Source organism: Camellia sinensis, chromosome 12, assembly GCF_055761805.1.
Source record: "Camellia sinensis isolate YWXY chromosome 12, ASM5576180v1, whole genome shotgun sequence".
Taxonomy (NCBI): domain Eukaryota; kingdom Viridiplantae; phylum Streptophyta; class Magnoliopsida; order Ericales; family Theaceae; genus Camellia; species Camellia sinensis.
The window spans coordinates 30,891,886-30,912,905 of NC_138972.1; the positions used below are offsets into that span (position 1 = coordinate 30,891,886).

The 21,020-nt window shown below is 36.8% G+C and overlaps 1 protein-coding gene across 3 annotated transcripts; it reads left to right on the forward strand.

Moving 5' to 3' along the window:
• The first annotated feature begins 1,519 nt into the window (after positions 1-1,519).
• LOC114303173 (protein GET1) lies at positions 1,520-20,893 on the forward strand. 3 transcript variants are annotated; one of them, XR_014346148.1, is made up of 8 exons: positions 1,520-1,835; positions 3,333-3,412; positions 16,508-16,578; positions 19,155-19,225; positions 19,315-19,396; positions 19,667-19,716; positions 20,384-20,480; positions 20,594-20,893. XR_014346148.1 is itself a non-coding variant. In XM_028248319.2 (7 exons), the coding sequence occupies exons 1-7, from the start codon at positions 1,728-1,730 to the stop codon at positions 20,663-20,665; spliced, it is 534 nt and encodes a 177-aa protein (XP_028104120.2). In that variant the 5' UTR covers positions 1,520-1,727; the 3' UTR covers positions 20,666-20,893. The 3 variants fall into 3 exon arrangements, 1 of the variants encoding a protein (XP_028104120.2); XR_014346147.1 differs by lacking the exon at positions 20,384-20,480 and having other exon boundaries at positions 19,315-19,578; XM_028248319.2 differs by lacking the exon at positions 20,384-20,480.
• The last annotated feature ends 127 nt before the right edge of the window (positions 20,894-21,020 follow it).

Sequence of the window (21,020 nt, forward strand, 5' to 3'; positions counted from 1 at the left end):
CTTAAATAGTTATATATAATAAATTTAGTTAAATTATTTATTTATTTTAATAATTTTAGTTCTATTATGCTATAAAAGTGTAATTATCATATATGATTTTGTTTTCGTTTGGGAAGTTGGCTGGCTTTTTGGGTATTTTAGCCTAGGGCTAAATTCGTTTGAGTTTTTTTTTTTTTTTACTTTTTTTACTTTTGTAAGAGAAAAAGTGAAATGATTATAGTTTTGATGTGATATTTTGTCCTATTTTATCTTTTTGTGGCTAATTTAGCCAAAAAACCAAAAAAATTCCACATGCCAAACGAGGTCTTTATATGATATATATTAAATTATAAGATAATAAAATAAATATTAATTTTGATATTAAAAATTATAGTTAAATTAGAAAGAGAATGGGTAATATAAAATTAAAAGTGATTCTAATTATTTAATTTAATTTAATTTTTTATATTTATTTTGATAATAAAAATATGTACAAATAGAACTAAATTTATTTAAAACATTAAATATAAATATGTTGTAATTGGATTAAGAAGAAAATACATAAATTAATTACATAGAGTATTGATTATTTCTTTTTTTTTTAATTATCTATATATTTTATATAGGTGTATAAAATTTAAATTAAATATAAATGTTTCGCAATAAATAATTTCATGTTAAATAAAAAATGAAATACAAATTAATATTAAGACATTAATAAGATAGACAAAAAAATATAAAATATAAAAGAAAATTAATTTGATCCATGCGATGTACATAATTAAGCACGTTATGTCTTATTTATTTATTTGTATATCACATTAATTTTTTTTAAATATCATAATAATTAAATTATAATTATATATATGCAAATAAGTATTTCTCAAATACAATCCATATAAAATTGATTATTATAATTGAAATTAAATTTATATAGAATTTTATATGTAAATAAAATATACATGCTGATGTGACTTTTTTAGAAGAAAAAAAATTAAGTCTTTACAATGTGTCACATAAGAAAAGAAAAACACTACATGTATATATGATGATATGATGATTTAGTGAATTATGTAATTTTATTTTATTTACATATTTAATTTATAGTATTTACTTTTTTATTCTTTTTGTTTGGACAAAAAATATTTTTTAGAAAACGTTTTTCGAGCTAAAGACTTACCAATGTCACCACATTACTATCATCACTTTCACCTCTACCACTACACCACCATCACCACGGTCATTGCCACCATCACCGTCGCTATCACCATCACCCTACCACCATGCATCCATAGCCATCTCCCTTCGTTTCACCACCACCGCCACCAAACAAAAAAAAATATTTTATTCAAAAAATAATTTTCATTTGAAAATATTTTCTACCAAAACATACCAAGGTTATCTCTATTTCTTCTCACTCTATTATACAAATTCATATTTTTCATTTCACTAATTATCATTTTAATTAGTAATAACTTTACATATTTATTATTTTGTATTTAATTTTACATGCACACCATTTCAATTAATAAAAAAAATTGAGAGTAACACAAAAAGTCCACCAAATTATTCACCCAAAAAAAAGTCCACCAAATTCTAAAACAAAATTTAAAAAAAATTAAAAAAATTAAAAAAAACTACCTTAACCAAACAGGTAAAATCCGCAAAAGAAGCAATAGAGAGATCTGGAGATGCAAAACCATCAAATTTGTATCAGAAACACGTAATCGAACAAGGCAAAAGGAGTAATGGATGAAACCATTGAAGAACATGGAAGATCTCTAGCTGCTCCAATAATCTTCACCATCGTTGTCGCATTCCAATTCATTTTCAGATTTATAGAACAGAAGAAAAAGGTTCCTTTGTCTCTGCTCTTGCCTTTTTCCTCTTCATTCATTTTGTAATTTAGGACTTGGCCAATACTCGTTGTTTTTCAATATATTTTGGGTATGCAATCACATTGTTATATAAAATTTGTCTAATTTCCATTTCAATTTACTGTAAGGCCATGTTTGTTTAGGTAGACATGAGCTTGGGATTGGACTAATAGTCCAATAAAATTATTAATCCGATGTTTGGTTAAACAATTGAAGTACGGATTAATTATTTTAAACTTGACTATTAGTTAAGATTGAATACATAATCCAATGGATTCGTAGTCCTAGGACTATTAGTCATGGGAATGTTAATCCAGTCCGCCCAAACAAACATGGCCTAAATGTTACCATGTAATTCATACAGAACCAGTAGCTGAACGCTAAGCTATCTAATATGCCTCTCTCTCTCTCTCTCTCTATATATATATATATATACACACGCACACAAACATATGTATACGTGTTTACAATCCCACATGGGTTAACAATGGGCTTTAGAGTATTTTTTCAAGGGTGAGTTCTATCTAAGTAGATTGTATCATTTGGTATTAGAGCCAGCCACCAAATTGAGTATATGATTGGATGCAACCTATGCATGTATGTGATTGTATGGGATGTGGCTTTGCAGTTTGAGCCAGGGAGGGGGTGACCTATAGGTTGGATTACGACACCTTAGTATTGTGTATGGGTATAGTTCAATAGATTGGGCTACTGTGGATGTCGGCTTCGGGTGTATGGGTACAATTTGATAGAGTGGGCTATCATGAGTGTTGGCTGCGGAGTGTGGTGGTATGTTATGATCATCCCATATTGGATAAAAATAGGCTTGGGTGTTTGAATTATGCTTGCGGACCATTATTTTTTGGATATGGTGGGTTTTACATGTGTCCATGCCATGAGGTGAAAATAACAAATAAAATTCATCGTAACGGATTGCTCAGAATTTTACTAATAACAAATTGTTGGGCCTTTTACCTCCCTCTCTCTATATATAAATATATATATATATATTTGACATAATCTCAATTCTCATTTACAATGCAATTATGAGAATACAACAACATCTATTCACAAAAGTGCAATGATTTTATATTATCACTTATCAGGTTATTTATTCAAAGGGAAATGCTAACAACACCAATGGGCATCCATTAAGATTGGTATATGTGGAAAAAGTGTATTGAAATATGTGAAAAGTGTATAGAAAGTAGAAACATATAAAAATGTATGGGACTATGTGAATTGTGTATTGGAGTTCTAAACTTTTAGCATTATTTGATCCTTAAAACACGCCTTCCAGACAGTGGTTAGCAGGACCCGTCTTCAAATGCTTTTTTTATTTTCATTATTCTTATTTAAAAATCTTTACTGGTTATTTAAATGGAAGCTATTTAAAAATCTTTACTGGTTATTTAAAAATCTTTAATGGAAGCTATTTTAAAATGGTTTGTATTTTGGTTATTTGTTTTTTCTCAGAAAGGATCAAAGTCTGGTGTGGAGGCCCAATTGCACGCAGAAATTAAGCAATTGTATAAGGAGGCGAGCTCCATATCACAGTGAGTGATTCTGATGTCCTGATTGAACTTCTTTTGTTCCTAATTAAAATGCATCACATGGAAGTTTTGCATTTGGTCCCATTAGATTTTGGAATTGTGAGCTGTCTTATACCAAGGGGTAGCACATCGAATATTGAACATGTTTTCATCTCACAATCATTAGGTGATTTCCCAGCCACTTTATCCCTCATCATTTTTTGCTTGTTCCCCTGTTCTTGTAAAACCTTTGGCATGAATGTTAAAGCAACTGCTTGTTACTTAAAGCTTTGAAGAATGTTGGATAGACAAATAAGTTCAGTATTGGATAGTTAATTTTCTTCCATGTAAAGGAAATTTGGATTGAAACATTTGCTTTGCTTTCAAAATTTAACTCTTTATAGACTGAAATGATAAATTGTCGTCATTTTGAATTTATTGTGTTCAAACTTTTATTGCTCAAGGACACAAGCAAGAGGGGGGTATTTTTGGTGGCAATTTATGATGAATGGAATGCACCTTGTATGCATGTAGACACAAATTTTGAAACGTGAAGTATTTCAACACATTTCAAAACTCATGTTACAAATGTCTACTGTTTAGTTTTTTTGGACTAAATAATGTGGAGTATTTGAATAGTAGGTTCCTATTTCCGATCTGTATTTCTGATCGTTAGTTACACATTTTATTTAAATGAGTCTTCCGATTAATGAAGAACAAAAAAAATGAACAGAAGACAAATTAAGAAAAATAAATGTTTTATTGAAATTGTAGGGATTTAGAATCCTTAGATACAAAATACAATAGTTGAGTTTGGAACCCTTTACCTAACGCTCGCCATCGTATCAGATGCTCGCAGTGTAGTGTAAGCTCTCGACTTCTTCTTTCTTGTAGCGACTTCTTTAGCTCTGAATTTCTTTCTCTTTCTCTCTGATATTCTCACTTCTGATTTTTAGATACCCTCTCTTGTGTGATAGTCCTTATATTTATAGAGGGCCATCCAAGAAATAAAAGTGTCTCATTCTCAATTTTCAAATTGAATGATAGCGCCATTTGAATTTTGAATAATAGTGCTATATGATTAATCGTATATCTGATTAACTGGATTGATCTTTTGGGTTTCATCCTGTGTGGTGTCCTTTCTGTAGGCTCTACAAGTGTCATCTTTCGTATGCTCCACGTGTTATTTGAGTATTTTGAATAACGTCTTGAGATACGACGTTGTTTTATTTATGCCAAAGAAGCATAGATATGGACACGCAACACAACACAGATTCGACACGGACACACTGATATACTAATTTTCAAAAAATACAAGACATGACATGTGAGGGACACGCATGAAATATATAATTTTATATATTTATTATATGTTATATATATGAATATATCACTTAAAGATAATAAAAAAATGCAATATGACACTAATTCCTAAAAATTTATATGGTTTTTCTTTTATTATTATATCTTAAGTTGTTTTGTTCAAACTTATAATTAGTTTCACTTGTGTCTAATTGTGTGTTTAAGTGATAGACATATGTGTCCTCCAAGTGTCCAGAGAGTGTCTGAGTCTTTAAAAAAAATTAAAAAATAAGACACGTTTTGAAGAGTGTCAGACGCGGGTCAGGGAAGTGTCGGTGTCCCGACACAGACACGACACCTTCTTAGAAGTGTCCGTGCTTCTTAGATTTATGCACTTCAACGGATCATATTGATTTTTTTAGGAAGTGATTAGCTACAACATTCCTACCATAGGCTCTATACGTGTCATTGACTAATTAACCGTATTTGAAATTTTAACATAAATTTGGTTGAAATTTATGTGTCAACAAATGCCCTCTCGTGATTTGTACCAGTGAATTTTTTAACTGTGCAAATCACAATACCTTGGCGCTTTTATTTAGGACTTCTTTGGATCATAGATTGGATTATTTCTTGGCTTTCATCACTTTCGGCCCCTTTGACTTTGTATCCCTTTTTTTTGTCATACATGGACCCCGCAAAAAATTTAATTAATCCTCTTTTTTTTTATATATATATATTTTATTTTATGGGTTAATTGCTCTTTATAGTCCATGGGCCTTTTATTTTTGTTGCATGGGCCCTCTTTTCATGGACTTAATTTTTTTTTTTTAATGGGTTAATTTCTCTTTATAGTCCATGGGCCTTTTATTTTTTTTGTTACATGGACCCTTTTTGTGGACTTGAATTTTTTTTTTATTATTATTATTATTATTTTTTTTTAAGGGTCATGGGTAAAGGTCCAAGATTTAACTGGGCCTTTCCTTTTGTGGGCCTCTTTCTTCATTCTATGTGGACTTTTTACCAACTTGCCACCACTTTTTTTTTTTCTAGGCCATCATGGATATTGATGGGTAAGGTCCAAGATTTAATTGGGCCTTTTCTTTTGTGGGCCTCTTTCTTCATTCTATGTGGGCTTTTTACCAACTTGCCACCACCACTCTTTTTTTTTTTTTTTTTTTGGCAAGAGTTTTTTTATATTTATTTTTGAGACTCATAATCTTTTTTTTTTTTTAAAGGTTTTTGCTTAAATGAAATAGGATGGATGGGCATTGATAGGATTTCTAATCCTACACAAATTCTTGCTTCTTTGGAGTGTTTCGAATCCTACATAAACTCTTGCCTCTTTGAAGTACTTTAGGAGATCACTATCTCTTTTCTTGAGCAAGACTTTTTGCTTTATATGACACCTATCCATGCCTGTAGACAATATATACTTTTACCTTCTGCAACTTTCACAGCAGATTTTTTTTTTTTTTTTTTTTCCAGCAAATCTTTATCCTTCCAGCATATTTCCAGCATCAATTTTCCAGCCATTCTCTTTCTTCTCTTCCCAACAAAAGTTGTTCTTCTTACACTTTAAAGAAGACACAAAAGAATCCCTTCAAACTCCTTTAAATTAGGTATGCTTTCTTCATCATAATATGGAGGTTTCATACCCAGTAGTTGCATCTACAAGAAGTTCGGTGATTGGCAAAGGAAAGTCATCTTTAGGACAAGCCTCATTATGCAAACCCTTATTTGACTATACTTTTTCTTGACTAGCACTATTTGCTAGCCAAGTTGGATATTTGACTTCCCTAATGAATTTTGCATTGATAAGCTTGTCGACTTCAGCTTCAATTTGGGTTGTAAGCTCTAGTCGAGTTTGCTGTTAAGGTTGTTTAACTGGCCGTTTCTCAGGGTGAATAGCGAGCTTATGGACTTTAATCTCTGGATCAAGACCAGGCATCTCACTATAGTTCCATGTGAATATGTCGCAATACTCCCTTAAGAAGGAAATATATTGTTGAGCCTCTTCTTCCTTTAAATTTGCACTAATGAAGGTTGGTTTATTTTCTCCTTCATCACCAAGATTTACCTTACGAAGGTCATCGACTGTGGCTTGGCCTCCTGCTTTAAATTCTGTTGGTGCAGGTTGAGCTTCATCTTCGTCAACATCTTCCAACACCTCTTGAGTAATAGTCATGTTCACTGGAAATTTTCTTTCATCCTCATGATAGCCTAACCCTTCTGTCCTGGCGGTGATAATACCGCCTTGTTGGATAGCTTGCCTCTGCGAAGGTGTCAATGCAGTGTCAAATGGTGTTATTGTTCCTGCTGGTATTTTTTCAGGATCTAAACCAACCTTTAACAACATCTGCATAATTATTGCACTGAAGGTAGGCTTCTCAAAACTCGAGATGTTTTCTTCTGGTATTTGTTTAACTTTTACCTTGTGTTCAACATCTCCAAGTGAGTGGAATATGATAGGTTTTCACCCTTTTCCTTTAGTAGGGACCACGATTTTATTGTATTTCTCCACATATGTACATTTTGTCCTCTTTAATGGCAACATGAACTCACCCTTCAGATCCAAAATTGGGTTTATTGGGGCTAGAGCCTTTGCCCCTAGTCTTTTTTTGGACTTTGGCACATATCAAAAAGTTCTCCTTGTTGAAACTGGAGCAGGCTCTAGAGCGTCTTCAGATTCTTTAACATATGGAGTATTTTTAGACCTTTTCACATCTTTTCCCTTTATCTGTGTAGTCCTTATATAGAAGCGGGTATCAACATAATAGGCCTCTACTTCTCCAAATGGATCACTGTCAACCACAATTGTCCCCTCTTTTCTGGGTGAAGGCAACGGGTGCTTGATACATTGGTGAAAAGTTGATGGTACGGCCTGATGATTATGCATCCACAATCTCCCAAGCAAAGCATTGTAGAAGGTGTCTGCATCAATGACCAAAAACTCAGTGCTTTCTTCAATGTCCCCAAACTTGGTTCGCAATTCAATCTTCCACGTAGGGCGTTGCTCATTCTGATTGAATCCTTGAATGATCAGACAACTTGGGTAAAGTTGTGAAAGTCAAACCCCTAATAGCCCTTTGAGGCAAAAGGTTTACAGCAAACCCTCTTTCAACCATAACTCGAGAAATTTTCACATCATGGATAAGCCCAGTGATAAACAAAGGATGATTATGGTCCGCTATTTCAGCACACACGTCATTGTCACCAAATGTTACCATAGCCGTGCATGTATTTGTCTTCTCTTGATTTCTGCCCTCGATTTCCTTGTGGAAGTCCTCTGGCTTGGACAAGGCATATATTAAAGACTTTCGAAGCTCTGGAGACATCTTCAGTGCATCATACACGCTCAGCAATGCTAGAATTTTCTTGAGATGAGCTAGTACATCATTTTTCACTTGCTCTTCCTCTAGCAAAACCTGCAAAACTTCTGATGCCTGAGGGTCTTGAGGATTTCGTGATCTTCTCTGGTAGGTTAGGTAAGTCTAGCATACTTCAGCAACAGATTTTTCATTGACCTCAACTTCTTTTGTTCCATCACTTATTTGGACCGTGTTAACTAGCCCAGCTGTAAGGTGATCATCATCATCAGTCACTTCATCTTCCTGGAGCTGCATTCTTCTCCCATTTCTTAGATACCAAGAGTCATGCCTATAAAAGCATTGGGATTCTAGAAAACCATTCTTCATGGCTTCCCAACTAGGCACAGCAACCCCTTCAAGGGAGCAATACCAGTCAAAGGCGATCCCATCCACAGAAAGAGGGAACTGTCATAGGCAAAGTACTTGATTTTGAGTTGTTTCCCCACACAGTCTCAAAAAACGCCTAATATGTTTTTGAGGATCTCCATACCCCTCATATAGGATAAAATTTGGCAGTTCATATCCCTCGGGAAATGGTGTTTGCTCTACCCACAAAGGGAACAATTCCCTTGGATGAGAAGTGCTCATCTCTTGAAGATAGAGGGCAGTTTCAATCTTCTCCTCAATTGTGCCTTCTATGAGATCACATGTTTAAGCAAATGGACCCTCATCCTCCAAAGGTTTTGACATTTTGATTTCTATTGGCCATGGTTTATAAAATGTCCTATAGACTAGATCAGCCATGGTGTCCCAATCAGGGATTGAATTAGGTGGCAAGTTGAAGTACCAATCTGCTGCCCACCCATCCAAAGAAAGGGCGAATTGCCGTAGAAGTAATACCTGGCTTTTTACTGTGTTTCCACATTGTGCAAGGAAACGAACCAAATGGCACCTTGGACAACCCATCCCATTATATAAGGAAAAATTAGGTTACTATATATCCTCGTGGAAACTAGACCCATTCGACCCAATTAGGGAATGGGTGTTTAGAAATTTGATTTCTTTCAATGATTCAATTTTGATGGGCTCCAAAACCCTCATCTTTCAAAGAAATTGTTACTTTCTCTTGATGTTCTACTTCCCTACTAGCCTTAATTCTTGCTTTCTCACCATCGCCTGGATTGTGAATAACATGTACTTCTCGCTCTTCAAAATTTATATCCACAGTGATGACATTACAGGGAAAGTTAAAGTGGTCACTTGATACACTTTCTCCATCATATGTCCTGGCCAGAGATGTGTATGGTGAACTATCACGGGAAAAGCCAAGTTCCCAATCTTCATTAAGATCTTCAATTTGAGATGACTTTGCTTGCTTATTTGAATGCTTCCATACTTCACCACCTCATCATCTCCGAAGTGCAATCGTTTTCTTGCCTTTTTCACAAGCTTAGAGTTAGACCTACACCCAGTATCTCCTTGTTCTATTTCCCTTACATATTCTGGAGCGTTTTGATAGTACATTGGTGGTACTGGAGAATATTCTGGAGAAAAGGCTTCTGAAGTGTATGCTGGAGAAGCTGGGGTGTACTCTGGAGAAGCTGGCGTGTACTTCAGAGAAGCTGGTGTATACTCTGGTGAGGCTGGTATGTACTCTGGTGAGACTGGTGTGTATTCTGGAGAAACTGGTGTATACTCTAGAGAGTCAGGTATACAAATAGGAGATGTGATACAATCTCCTTCCCTAACTTTTGAACAAACTTCATCCTCATCTTCCTTGTCATCACTCAAAACAATGATGGTTAGGCAAGGGGCCAAAGTAAACTTTTCCTCCCTCCTTTTATCAAAGTATGTCTGCAACTCCAAAGATTGAAATTTTGAAGGCATGAATTCCTCCAATGTAACTGGGACAAAGGGACATTGCTCTAATTGTTCATTAGGGACCAATTTCTCCCCTTTTTCCTTCTTTGGATTCTTCTTTCCTTTTCTCTTTATTACTTTAGCCTTTTTCTGTTTCTTGGAAACTTTTGGTTTTTGCTTATTGGAAAGTTTTGGTCCTTGTGTTGTAGAAGCAACCACATTTCTAGCTTTCACTATAGCATTTCGCTTTTTCTTCATGCTTTTCGATTGATAAACAACCCATTCACCTTCATTATCAATGTCGATAGTGATTGGATTAGCAGATGCTTTCTCCTGAGGAGGGAGCTCAATAGTCCAAAAGTTCCTGAATTTTATCTTTCAGAACAAAGCACTCCTTTATCGGATGGCTAATCAAATGATGGTAGGGGCAATACTTTGGATCGTTCGTTTTTCCTACCTCATGTGGTCTTTTCACTTCAGGGAGAGCAATCAACATTTGCTCCAACATATCTTCAAATAAGTCCTCGACCAGATCATCCGTGAAAGAATATTTCTTCTTTAACCTCTCTTTCATAGTCACCTTTTTAAATTCCTGAGGCTTTTTAGCCCTAACTACAATAGGGGCTTTCTTTCTAGTTTCAACTATTGTTGTGGTTGAGGACTCAACCCTTTCAACTGCCCTAGACCTCCTTCGTTTAGTCAAATGCGGTTCCATATCATGAGCTTTGGTGCATAGATTATTGAAGCCTTCAAAAGTTTGAGCCATAAGAGCTGTAGAGAGCTCATGTCAAAAGTTGCTAAGGCACATCTAAATTAACTCTAATTGCGTGAACTTCTGTGGGCAGGCAAATTTCAAAGCTCGCCACCTTGCAATGAAGTCTGTAGCAAGCTCATTTGTCACGTTGCTTGGTTTCAATTAGTTCTGGTACTCCAACTCACCTTTGTGTGTTGCAGAACTATTTAAGAAACTCCTTCAACATGGAATCCCAATTTGGGATTGATCCCTCAAGAAGGTTAGCACAACATATAAATGCAAAACTTTCAAGTGATTGGACAAATAGTTGTAGGCAAAGGGCCTCATTCTAGACTATTGGCCCGCATCTTGAAAGAAAGTGAGCCACATGTTGTCTTAGATCTCCTGTTCCATCAAACATTTTGAAATCTAGTTAAGAAAAACCAGAAGGAAATGGAACAACATCTACCTATATTGGGTAAGGTTTTGTAATTATTCAAAAGTTCTCATCATCTTTTTCCTTGACTTTCTTTACTTGTCTCCTCACCAAATTATCAATCATGGCCATGAGCATTGGATTCATACCACCACTAGTTAGGTCAGAGTAACAAGGGCCATTGCCCCCTGGAGCTAGCGTGCTTTGCACGCCTACAGATGTCACCACTATAGGTTGTTCCGTTTGTTTAGGTGCACTTCTGTCATTTGGGCCTGCAACTGTTGCATTTGCTCCTACACAATAGCCATTTCCCGTTCTCTTCTTTCAAGTTGTTCTTGTAGGGTCACCACTTTTTCCTTAAGACCCTGTTAGTCCTATTGGACTTGCGAATTTTCGCCCTCCTTTTCAACATTAGTCATCATGATTGCAACAGCTTTGTTGATATCTCTCAAATCGTCGTTTTCAATAATCGTTGAAACAGATGAGTTAGATGAGACAAAATCATCTTGTTCATATAAAGGATTATCAATCCCCACAATCTTAAGGGGTTGTTTGGGGTGTCCTAAATAAATGCACTTTTTGTCTTTTTGGACTAAAAAGTTGAGGAAAAAAATATGGATGTTTGGGTTAACTTTTTGACTTTTTATGGAAAAATGTATATTAAAAAATTGTATAAATAAGTTGTTAAAACCTATCACCTACCACCTCCACTTAAACCTACTCCACTAAACCTAACCCACTACACCACTACCACCTCACCTACTCCACTAAACCTAACCCACTACACCACTACCACCTCCACTTCACCTACTCCTTACCTACTACACACTCACCCTCTTCTATATATAGGAATCATGAATCATTGTAATAAATATGAATACATTAATCAATAATACATAAATTCTTACATGGTATCAGAGCAAGGTTAAGAACTTAGGGATTCCGCTTCACCGGCGGGCGGCAGCCTCGCCTTGGCCGTCCGCCGGACAAACCCACATTTTCTAATTCTCTCTCTCCTTCCTCAACAAACTGATTCATCACCCAACCCGTGAATCAACGGTCCAGATTCACCCAAACCATCAAGATTACTCCTACGACCCACGTCGCAACATCATTGGAAATCGTCGAGATTAACAAACCGACCCGAGTTGGCCGAGTCAGACAGGGACACGACTCGGAGGATCTCTTCGAAGACCGACTCATCGCAAGGTAGAACCAAGGGTCCTTGGTTGGTAAACCCGTACTCTTCCTCGGCTTGAACCAAGAGGTTCTTGAAGGTAGGATGGTTCAGGTACGTCGCGCGCACCACAAACCTCTTGTTACTCCTCCCCACGCAGATCGCCACGTGTCCCGCTGGCACATCGGATCTCGTTGATCCCGCCGCCGCCGCCGCTGCAGCCTTCTCCGGTGCCGGCTTCTTCTCCTCCGGCTGTGGCTGTTCTATCGCTGGCTCCGAGCTCAACGTAAGGGTGCTGGTTCCGTATTCAAGTCCCACACCCACCACTGCACGGGTCCGGCTCGGTTCCGCAGCCTCGACTTCGGCGTGCACAACGGCTACCTGAAGGGCGTGATCACCGAGATCAGTTGTCTCTCTTGTTGACTCGTTGAGGTCGGGAAAGAGAGTGAGCAGACCACGGGACGAAGAGGCCATATTCTGGGTAGCTGAACGGGAAGACGAGGCCATGTTATGGGTTGCTGAGTGTTTCAGAGAAGGGTTGGTTACAGAGTGTTTACAGAGTGTTTCAAGATTTGCAGCTCTTAGCGACAAGCTCTCAGAGAACGAAGAGGTTTCAACTGGTTTGTTATGCTTCCAAGCCTCAGCCTCCGCTTCGGTTTATAAAGACCATGATGAAGAGGCAGACACGCGCATCATGCGCCTGTCGGTGCTCGCCGACAACTTGGGCGTGCCTTTTGATGGCACGTCTTTTGATGGCACGCTTTTTTATGGATTGGGCACGCCTTTTGATGGCACGCCTTTTGACAGATTGGGCACACCTTTTGAGGGTGCGACTTTTTAGGGGTCCGACAAGACTCTGTAAACTGTCCCGACATTGATTCCGGTTAGCTCCTTCATGGGTCCGACAAGACTCTGTAAACTGTCCCGACATTGATTTCGGTTAGTTTCTACAAGGGTCCAGCAAGACTCCGTAAACTGTCACAACAACTATCACAACATTGTCTGCTACAACGGTCCGACATGACCCCATAAACTGTCTTCTACATCGGTCTGACACAACCCATCCAATGTCCTCTACAACGTTATGACACCACCATACAGTGTCTTCACCATCGGTCTGACACGACCATACAGTGTCTCCTATCCTCTTTTCTTTTATGTATTCGTCTTATTTTCTTGTTTTGTTACTCTCTCCAAACTCAAGTTGGCTAGTTCCTATCCCCCTTGAGTTTGCGGGGGCTGTTAAAACCTATCACCTACCACCTCCACTTAAACCTACTCCACTAAACCTAACCCACTACACCACTACCACCTCACCTACTCCACTAAACCTAACCCACTACACCACTACCACCTCCACTTCACCTACTCCTTACCTACTACACACTCACCCTCTTCTATATATAGGAATCATGAATCATTGTAATAAATATGAATACATTAATCAATAATACATAAATTCTTACATAAGTGTATAGGAGACGTTAGTGATGGAATAGGCCGTACGGTCGGCAGCGTAAGGGGCAGCGTGGCAGAGTGTAGGGGAGAAGTTGATTCTCTCCTTTTCGGGCATAAATTGGACGGTGTTGTTCAGCCCATAGGGCCCACCACGGGTCCTGTTTTGCTAATCAGAACCGTTCAATGTGTAGAACTCGTCGAGTACTATATGCTTGTAAAAAATCACGTTGATCGGATATCGATAGCTATCTGATCGGATTAGTTTTTTTTCAACCGTTAACTATAACACCATCCATTTTTTTATGCAAAACTGATTTGATCATATAGTTAGCGATATCCGATCAACGTGATTTTTTTATAGGCATATAGTACTCAACGAGTTCTACACATTGAACGGTTCAGATTATCAAAATGGGACCTGTGATGACCCCCACGGGCCGAACAACACAGTCCTTAAACTTGCCTCCGCCTGTGTAATTTATCCTCACTAAAGTCAAGCACAGCCGCCTTCCGTCAGAGTAAGTTGTCTCACAATTTGTATGAAAATAATTTTTTTATATTTTTTTTTGGTGAATAGTGATAACTTTTTAATTTTTTTGGTAACTTTTTGACTTTTTGGCTTTTTTGTAAGTTGCGAAACCAGCCCCATCTGACTGCAATGCTTTGTTTTGAGCCTCACCAGTCATAGACCTTGTTACAGGCCCTTTTCTTATTCCCTCCATAGATAGCTGGCTCCAGGCGGAAACATTTTCTAAGGGTCGTTTACTCTTCGCTTTTGAGAGGCTTGACTTTCCAATTGAGTCTGATCCCACAGTTCTTCCTGGTGTGAAGATAGGACTTTCAATTTGTTTTTGGCGTTCATCTCTCTCAAGAGCCTCTTGAACAGCTCCTATGACATTTGTCAGCACTGTTCTTCGTTTTAGTTTCCTTAAGGCATTATTCTTTCTTCGCCTTTGTCTTTTTGAAACTGGACCATCTGATGACCTATCAAGTCGAGCCCCTAGGGGCATAGAGGAACCGTTTGTGTTTTTGCAAATTCCTCATGGATTTTCAAAACAGTCCCTGCATTTTTTTGGAACATGGAGGGGTTTTTATGGCGAACCAATTGATGTTGATTCGAATCTCATTGGGCCAATGGGTGTTCCTTATTCGAACATTGTCGGGCCAATAGATGTTCCTTTGGCTCCTCAAAGGTGACTGAGATTTGGTTTGACCGACTTTGCACTTTGAACAAAACTGTCGGTTTGTAGGCCGCAACTGTTTTTTCAACAAGAAGGGCATTTTTTCCATCAACAGGAGTTTAGGTCATTACCCTCCTCCCAATGGCCCTAATGATGGCCATGTTTTCAACGGAGGCCCTTTTCTAGGCAGACTTTGTCATTTTAACTAAGTCTTCTACCCTTATGAGTAGTTGGGCCACAACATTTTTTGTTACGCTCGCTAAAACTGCAACAAAGACCGTAGCTGCAACCTAATTAGCCTCCCTTGCCTGGATTAGAAAGCTCTTCGTTAGGGTTGTGGCCCTCACAGTTGCGTACTGCTTCGACACTTTCACATAATCTTTAGCAATCTTTTTCAAACTTTCAGCTTTCTGAAGAAGTGTGACCTTCTTTGTGACACCAGTTACCTTTGGGACAACCAAGAGCCTTCACTCCGGAGCCCCTTGGGCGACAGGGGAATGTGCATCTTTCCAGGATTTCGCTAGTTCTACCTTTGGGACAACCAAGATCATTCACTCTGAAGCCCCTCAGGTGATGGGTGCTATCTCCACCCTTCGTGATTTCACCACCGGAGTGTAAGTTAACCTTTTGACGGTTGCTTCAACATTCCTATAACAAAAGAATACGTCATTAAGTTTTAGATATATATATATATATATTTTTTTTGTTCTTCAAAAGATGGGAGGAGAAATAGGTCCCATTAAGCATGCCAGAATTTGTAGACACAAATTTTGAAACGTGAAGTATTTCAACACATTTCAAATCTCATGTTACAGATGTCCATTGTTTACTTTTTTTGGACTAAATAGTGTTGATTATTTGAATAGTAGTTTCCTATTTCCGATCTGTATTTCTAATCATTAATTACACATTTTATTTAAATGAGACCTCCGATTAATGAAGAACAAAAAAAAATGAACAGAAGACAAATTAAGAAAAAGAAATGTTTTATTGAAATTGTAGGGATTTAGAATCCTTAGATATAAAATACAATAGTTAGGTTTGGAACCCTTTACCTAATGGTCGCCTTTGTATCAGATGCTTGAACTGTAGTGTAAGCTCTCGACTTCTTCTTTCTTGTAACGACTTCTTTAGCTCTTAATTTCTCTCTCTCTCTCTCTCTCTCTCTCTCTCTCTCTCTCTCTCTCTCTCTCTCTCTTTGTGATATTCTCACTTCTGATTTTTCGATCCCCTCTCTTGTGTGATGGTCCTCATATTTATAGAGGGCCATCTAGGTGATAAGAGTGCCTCATCCTCAATTTGAATTTCAAATTGAATGATAGCGCCATTTGAATTTTGAATGATAGTGCTACATGATTAATCGTATATCTGATTAACTGGATTGATCTTTTGGGTTTCATCCTGTGTAGTATCATTTCTGTAGGCTCTACAGGTGTCATCTTTCGTAAGCTCCACATTTCATTTAAGTATTTTGAATAACGTCTTGAGATACGGCGTTGTTTTATTTATGCACTTCAATGGATCATATTAATCTTTTTATGAAGTGATTACCTAGAATGACTAATTGACTAATTGAAATTTTAACATAAATTTGGTTGAAATTTATGTGCCAACAATGGGACATGTGATCTAAAAGAGTTTCACGTACTTTCTGATAACAGGCCTTCAACATTTGCACAAGCAGCTAAACTTAAGAGGATGGCACTAGCTAAGGAGAAGGACCTTGCAAAAAGTATGTAATTTTTTTAGTAAGTGTTTTACGAGGCTCTGTAGGAAACCTTTCTTTTTCTTTTCTTTTCTTTTCTTTTTATTTTGTTCTATTTTATTTTGTGTGTAATTTATGTAGCACGTAGAAAGTTGTTTGGGAAGATAAGACTCATTAGACAATCTAAACGATCTTCTTCAATTTTATAGTCTTAGAATCTTGATTTGAGAGCATTTGAGGATTGGCAATGAATGATAATGGAATGGAATTGTAGATTGATGTAGGATTTGTAGAATTAGGTTTTGAAACATGAATTTGTCGAAGTCATATGGACTGTACAAGGATTCAGTTGTTGGGTAAAGTAGGTGTATATTAAACCTAAAAAATGTTTAGATTATTTTGTTTTAAATGCCGGGCATCATTGTGAAAAACAAAAATAATCCAAGGGGAAATTTTCAACTTGCTTGACAAGACATTATCCTGACTAGTTGGGCTCTTTTCTATTATTCTTCCTATTATTGCTAAATCGTTATGACATGGTATTCTATGCATCTTCTCATAAATGTAGATGTTCTTCTGTTTTTTTTTTTTTTGGGACCTTCCTCTTCTTCCATTGAAGACGTAGTGAGTTCTCCTGTTAAGCCTGTCCAAATTGTGCTTGGTATCCAGATAAGATGATTTCAATGGGGGACCAAAACAAAGTGATAAAGAAATGTGACAGAACCAGCTATTCCAAACAAATATTGGTATGAATTTTTTGATATCAAGTAATGATATTTAGCATTAGTCAAAATAGAAACTTGAATTAAAAATAAAACAAAGAAAGGACTCCTAATTTTGAACTAAGTATTTATTTGAAGATTTGAATTTCTTCAAGATAGATTTAGGGTTTAGGGTAAAGATATAAGTACTATGGTACTATGCAAGAAACCCCAACACCCCCCCCCCCCCCCCCCCAAAAAAAAAAAAAAAGAAAAAAGGAAAATAAAATAAAATAAAAGGCTTCTCCCTATGTTATACCTAAATGTAATTTATTGCATTAGTCTAAAGGTTTGAAAATGGTAAAAGAACAATCTTTTTGAAGAAAAAAGATAAAAATAAAAAATAATCAAATAGTCAAATGCCCTTATTTAGTTCCCTATAAGAACTTTACATAATTATGCAGGTCTCCTGCTTCTCAATTTTTTCCTTATTTTTATTAGAATATAATGTATATATATTAATCAACTGTCGAGGTATGACTATTGAAGCAGGCTAGCTGTTGTCTAGACAAAAGTTTAGAGTAAGTGTGCTATTATTTCTAGTTTTCCTTGAAAATGAAGGGAAGGCATATTTACTAATAAAAGAAAGAAAGGCATATTATTTCACAAAAGCGAAGAATACCCAACAAGGGTTTCACCAATGGTCAAACTCACCGCACACCCCAAGAGGACTAGTCTAACCTTCAGGGTGGTGGACCTTATCTGCTCTCGCATTACACACCCAACGTGAAGATCAGAGCTAGTTAAATGCTACTATATTCAATTCTTGGTGAGATGAACTAATAATACTAGTTAAATTTGTGAGGGCTATGTCATTCCTTGTGAACACGTCACATTCTACTTGGAGTTCACTCTTTATTTTTTACTAGTGTGGAGATTAGAAACAAAATGACATGCTATTGAAAATTGCAAATTTGTTTTCCATATCTAAATAATAACATTAAATTTTTTTTTATTTATTTATTTATTTATTTTGGGGGGGGGGGGGGGGGGGTGGGTGGTTGTGAAAACATTTAGCCCTTTGGGGTTCTTCACTATTTTGCTTGGTGGTGGTGGTTATGTGAGGCAACCTCCGCCAATGCATACAGTGTACACTGTCCTTTTCATAATGGGTTGGCAGGGTCTCATTGAGTGTTTTGAGTGTGTAAATTGTTTAGGTCTGGCTTACATGGTCTATTAGGTGGTATTAGTGTTGATGGACTGACATATTTTGTAAGGAACGCCCTGACCCTGTATTGTTCAATATTGTCTCCTCAATGAAGGTCCAAAGCTCACACTTTAAGACACTTCACACACATTTCACCACATGATCTGGGACAAAAATCAAAATATATGGATTTTGCACCTTCATCTCACCTCATCCATCTTGGCTCCAAGCCTCAAGATGGATTTGGGGCACCACAAAATGGGTTTAGCAGTTTTTTGAGTGTGTCTCAGTTCATTAATATGTTGCATAGAAATTTGACTCCTTCCTTCTGATAGGTACCCGTATTGGCTGATTCTTAGTTTTTATTTTCTCATATGCCAAGCTTTAATTGGGTCATAAGTTGCTGCCTTTTAAAAGGTGGCCATCCTTCAAATGCATCTAGATTTTAAGCTGACTTATCTTATATCAGCTTAAAAGATAGGTACCATATGAGATGTACATGTTTATGCTTCAAAATGGTTAGGCTTTGCATGCTAGTCGAAGTTATTAGCCTTTCTGCCTATGCCTTGTATCTTTCTGTGTTTTCTTCCTGTTGCATTTTGTATTTACTGCTGTTTTGTTATTGCTTTCGCAATTTGGATTTGTTTTTGCCTCACATGGATGGAAGCTAACACACACTGTTAAGTAACTTGCAGTTCAAGAATTGCACAAGAGGGAGATGAAATTGTCATATGATGCCTATTTGAAGGGTCTCACAATATTAAAGGTGATCTTGGGAACTACTTGATGTGTAAAATATTTGTATGTTTCACTCAACAAAGTTCTGAAGTGTTTACTTGCATGGTTACCAAACAGATTTTTACATATTTTTCGCTGATTTGCTGGTTTTGGCGGATCCCCGTGGCTGCCATATCTAAGCAACTCGTGGAGCCCTTTGGTAGTGCATTCCTGTCACTAATATTTAAATTCATATTTTGTTTCCTGTTTACCTTTCGTGTGTACAACTTCTCTATCGACTCTGAAGTTCATAGACTAGCCACCTTGTTGTGATGCTGCATTTCTTACTCTGATTAACAAATTTATCATGGATGACACACTTTAAGCTAAGCCCATCACCAGGCATGATTATTCATCGAGTGTTTGAAGAAATATAAATATTTGGAAGGTTACTGTAGTGTCTTGATTCAGTACAATTGTCCTTTTGCAGGGAAGGTGTTATCTTGGAGAGCGGGGAGTCCTTTGAACGACAATGTCATGGTAATGAACTAGTTACAGTTTTCTGACTCTTCTCATTTTTTGTTTTATCACTAGATAAATGTTTTATTAAGCCATTTTGTCAAAAAAACAAATGTGCACTCACACACAAACCAACACACTTCAACTCAATTCAACAAATCTTTGTTTCAATTACTTGGGTTGAGCTATATGGATTCATTTCCTCTGTTATCATGTACTTAGTTAAGTCTAAAGCCATTATGTCATTTCTTTCTTACTTATCTCTGGAGGTATGTCCTCTTTGGCTTTCCTCTATTTCTTTTTACACACTCAACATGGGTCAAATCACACCTTATCGGTGTGTCAGTTGGTCCCCAATGTGCATGGGCATAAAATATCAAAAAAAATTTCATATTTTATCTTTGTTTGGTAACCACTTTTTAACTTCTCTTTGGTGCATTCATTTCTTATTATTTCTTTTTCGTGTAACATCACTCATCCAACTCATTTTCTTACATGTAAATGTTGTGCATTTTAGTCCTATTGTACTCCTTTAATAGTTTTTTTTTTGTCCCCCTTCTATTAAAAAAACTTTAGTTGAGATGCTTAGATTTCTATCAGCTGTACTTGTAAATGTTTCATGTATTTGATACGTAGCATGGTTGAGACATTTTATGGTTCTTAGCCAATTTTTTGCATATGCCACCAGTGTAAAATGACACAGAACAGAGGTGCATATGTCCAGTGCTGAAGATTATTTTTTTCTTTCCAGTCATCTGAAGAAAATAAAATAATGCGCAAATCAAGTAATTCTAAGACATTATTAGCTTGATAGTTTCTACATGCACAAATTATAAGATATCAACTTGATGATTTTTCTGCATTATGGTTCTGATAAGGTGTTATAATGCCAATGCAGGTCGGGATTATACCATGGTTGATATTATCTACCAGAGTCAGCAAAATTATTTGTCGAAAAGTCTTCAACTAGAAGGATTTGCTACTCTGAAGAAGATAAAGGACTCGGGAGAAATTGTTGTCCTCCCTTCCCTGTATTTATCTAAATTCATTGATTTTGTTTTACTTGGGCTTTTCTATGTACAATCGTAATGTCAAGAGAGTGGAAGACTCCCTCTCATAAAAACTGTATTCTTGTTTATTTTTAGTAAATGAAATTCAGAAAAGCAGAAATGAAGTTACGCTCCGTTTGGGCGGAAAATATTTTTCTATGTTTGGTGGTGGTGGTGGTGGTGGTGAAATGAAGATGGAGGTGGTGGGGCGGTGGTGACAGTGATAGTGACATTCATTGTAGAGGTGCGAGTGGCGGTGGTAGTGTGGTGACATTG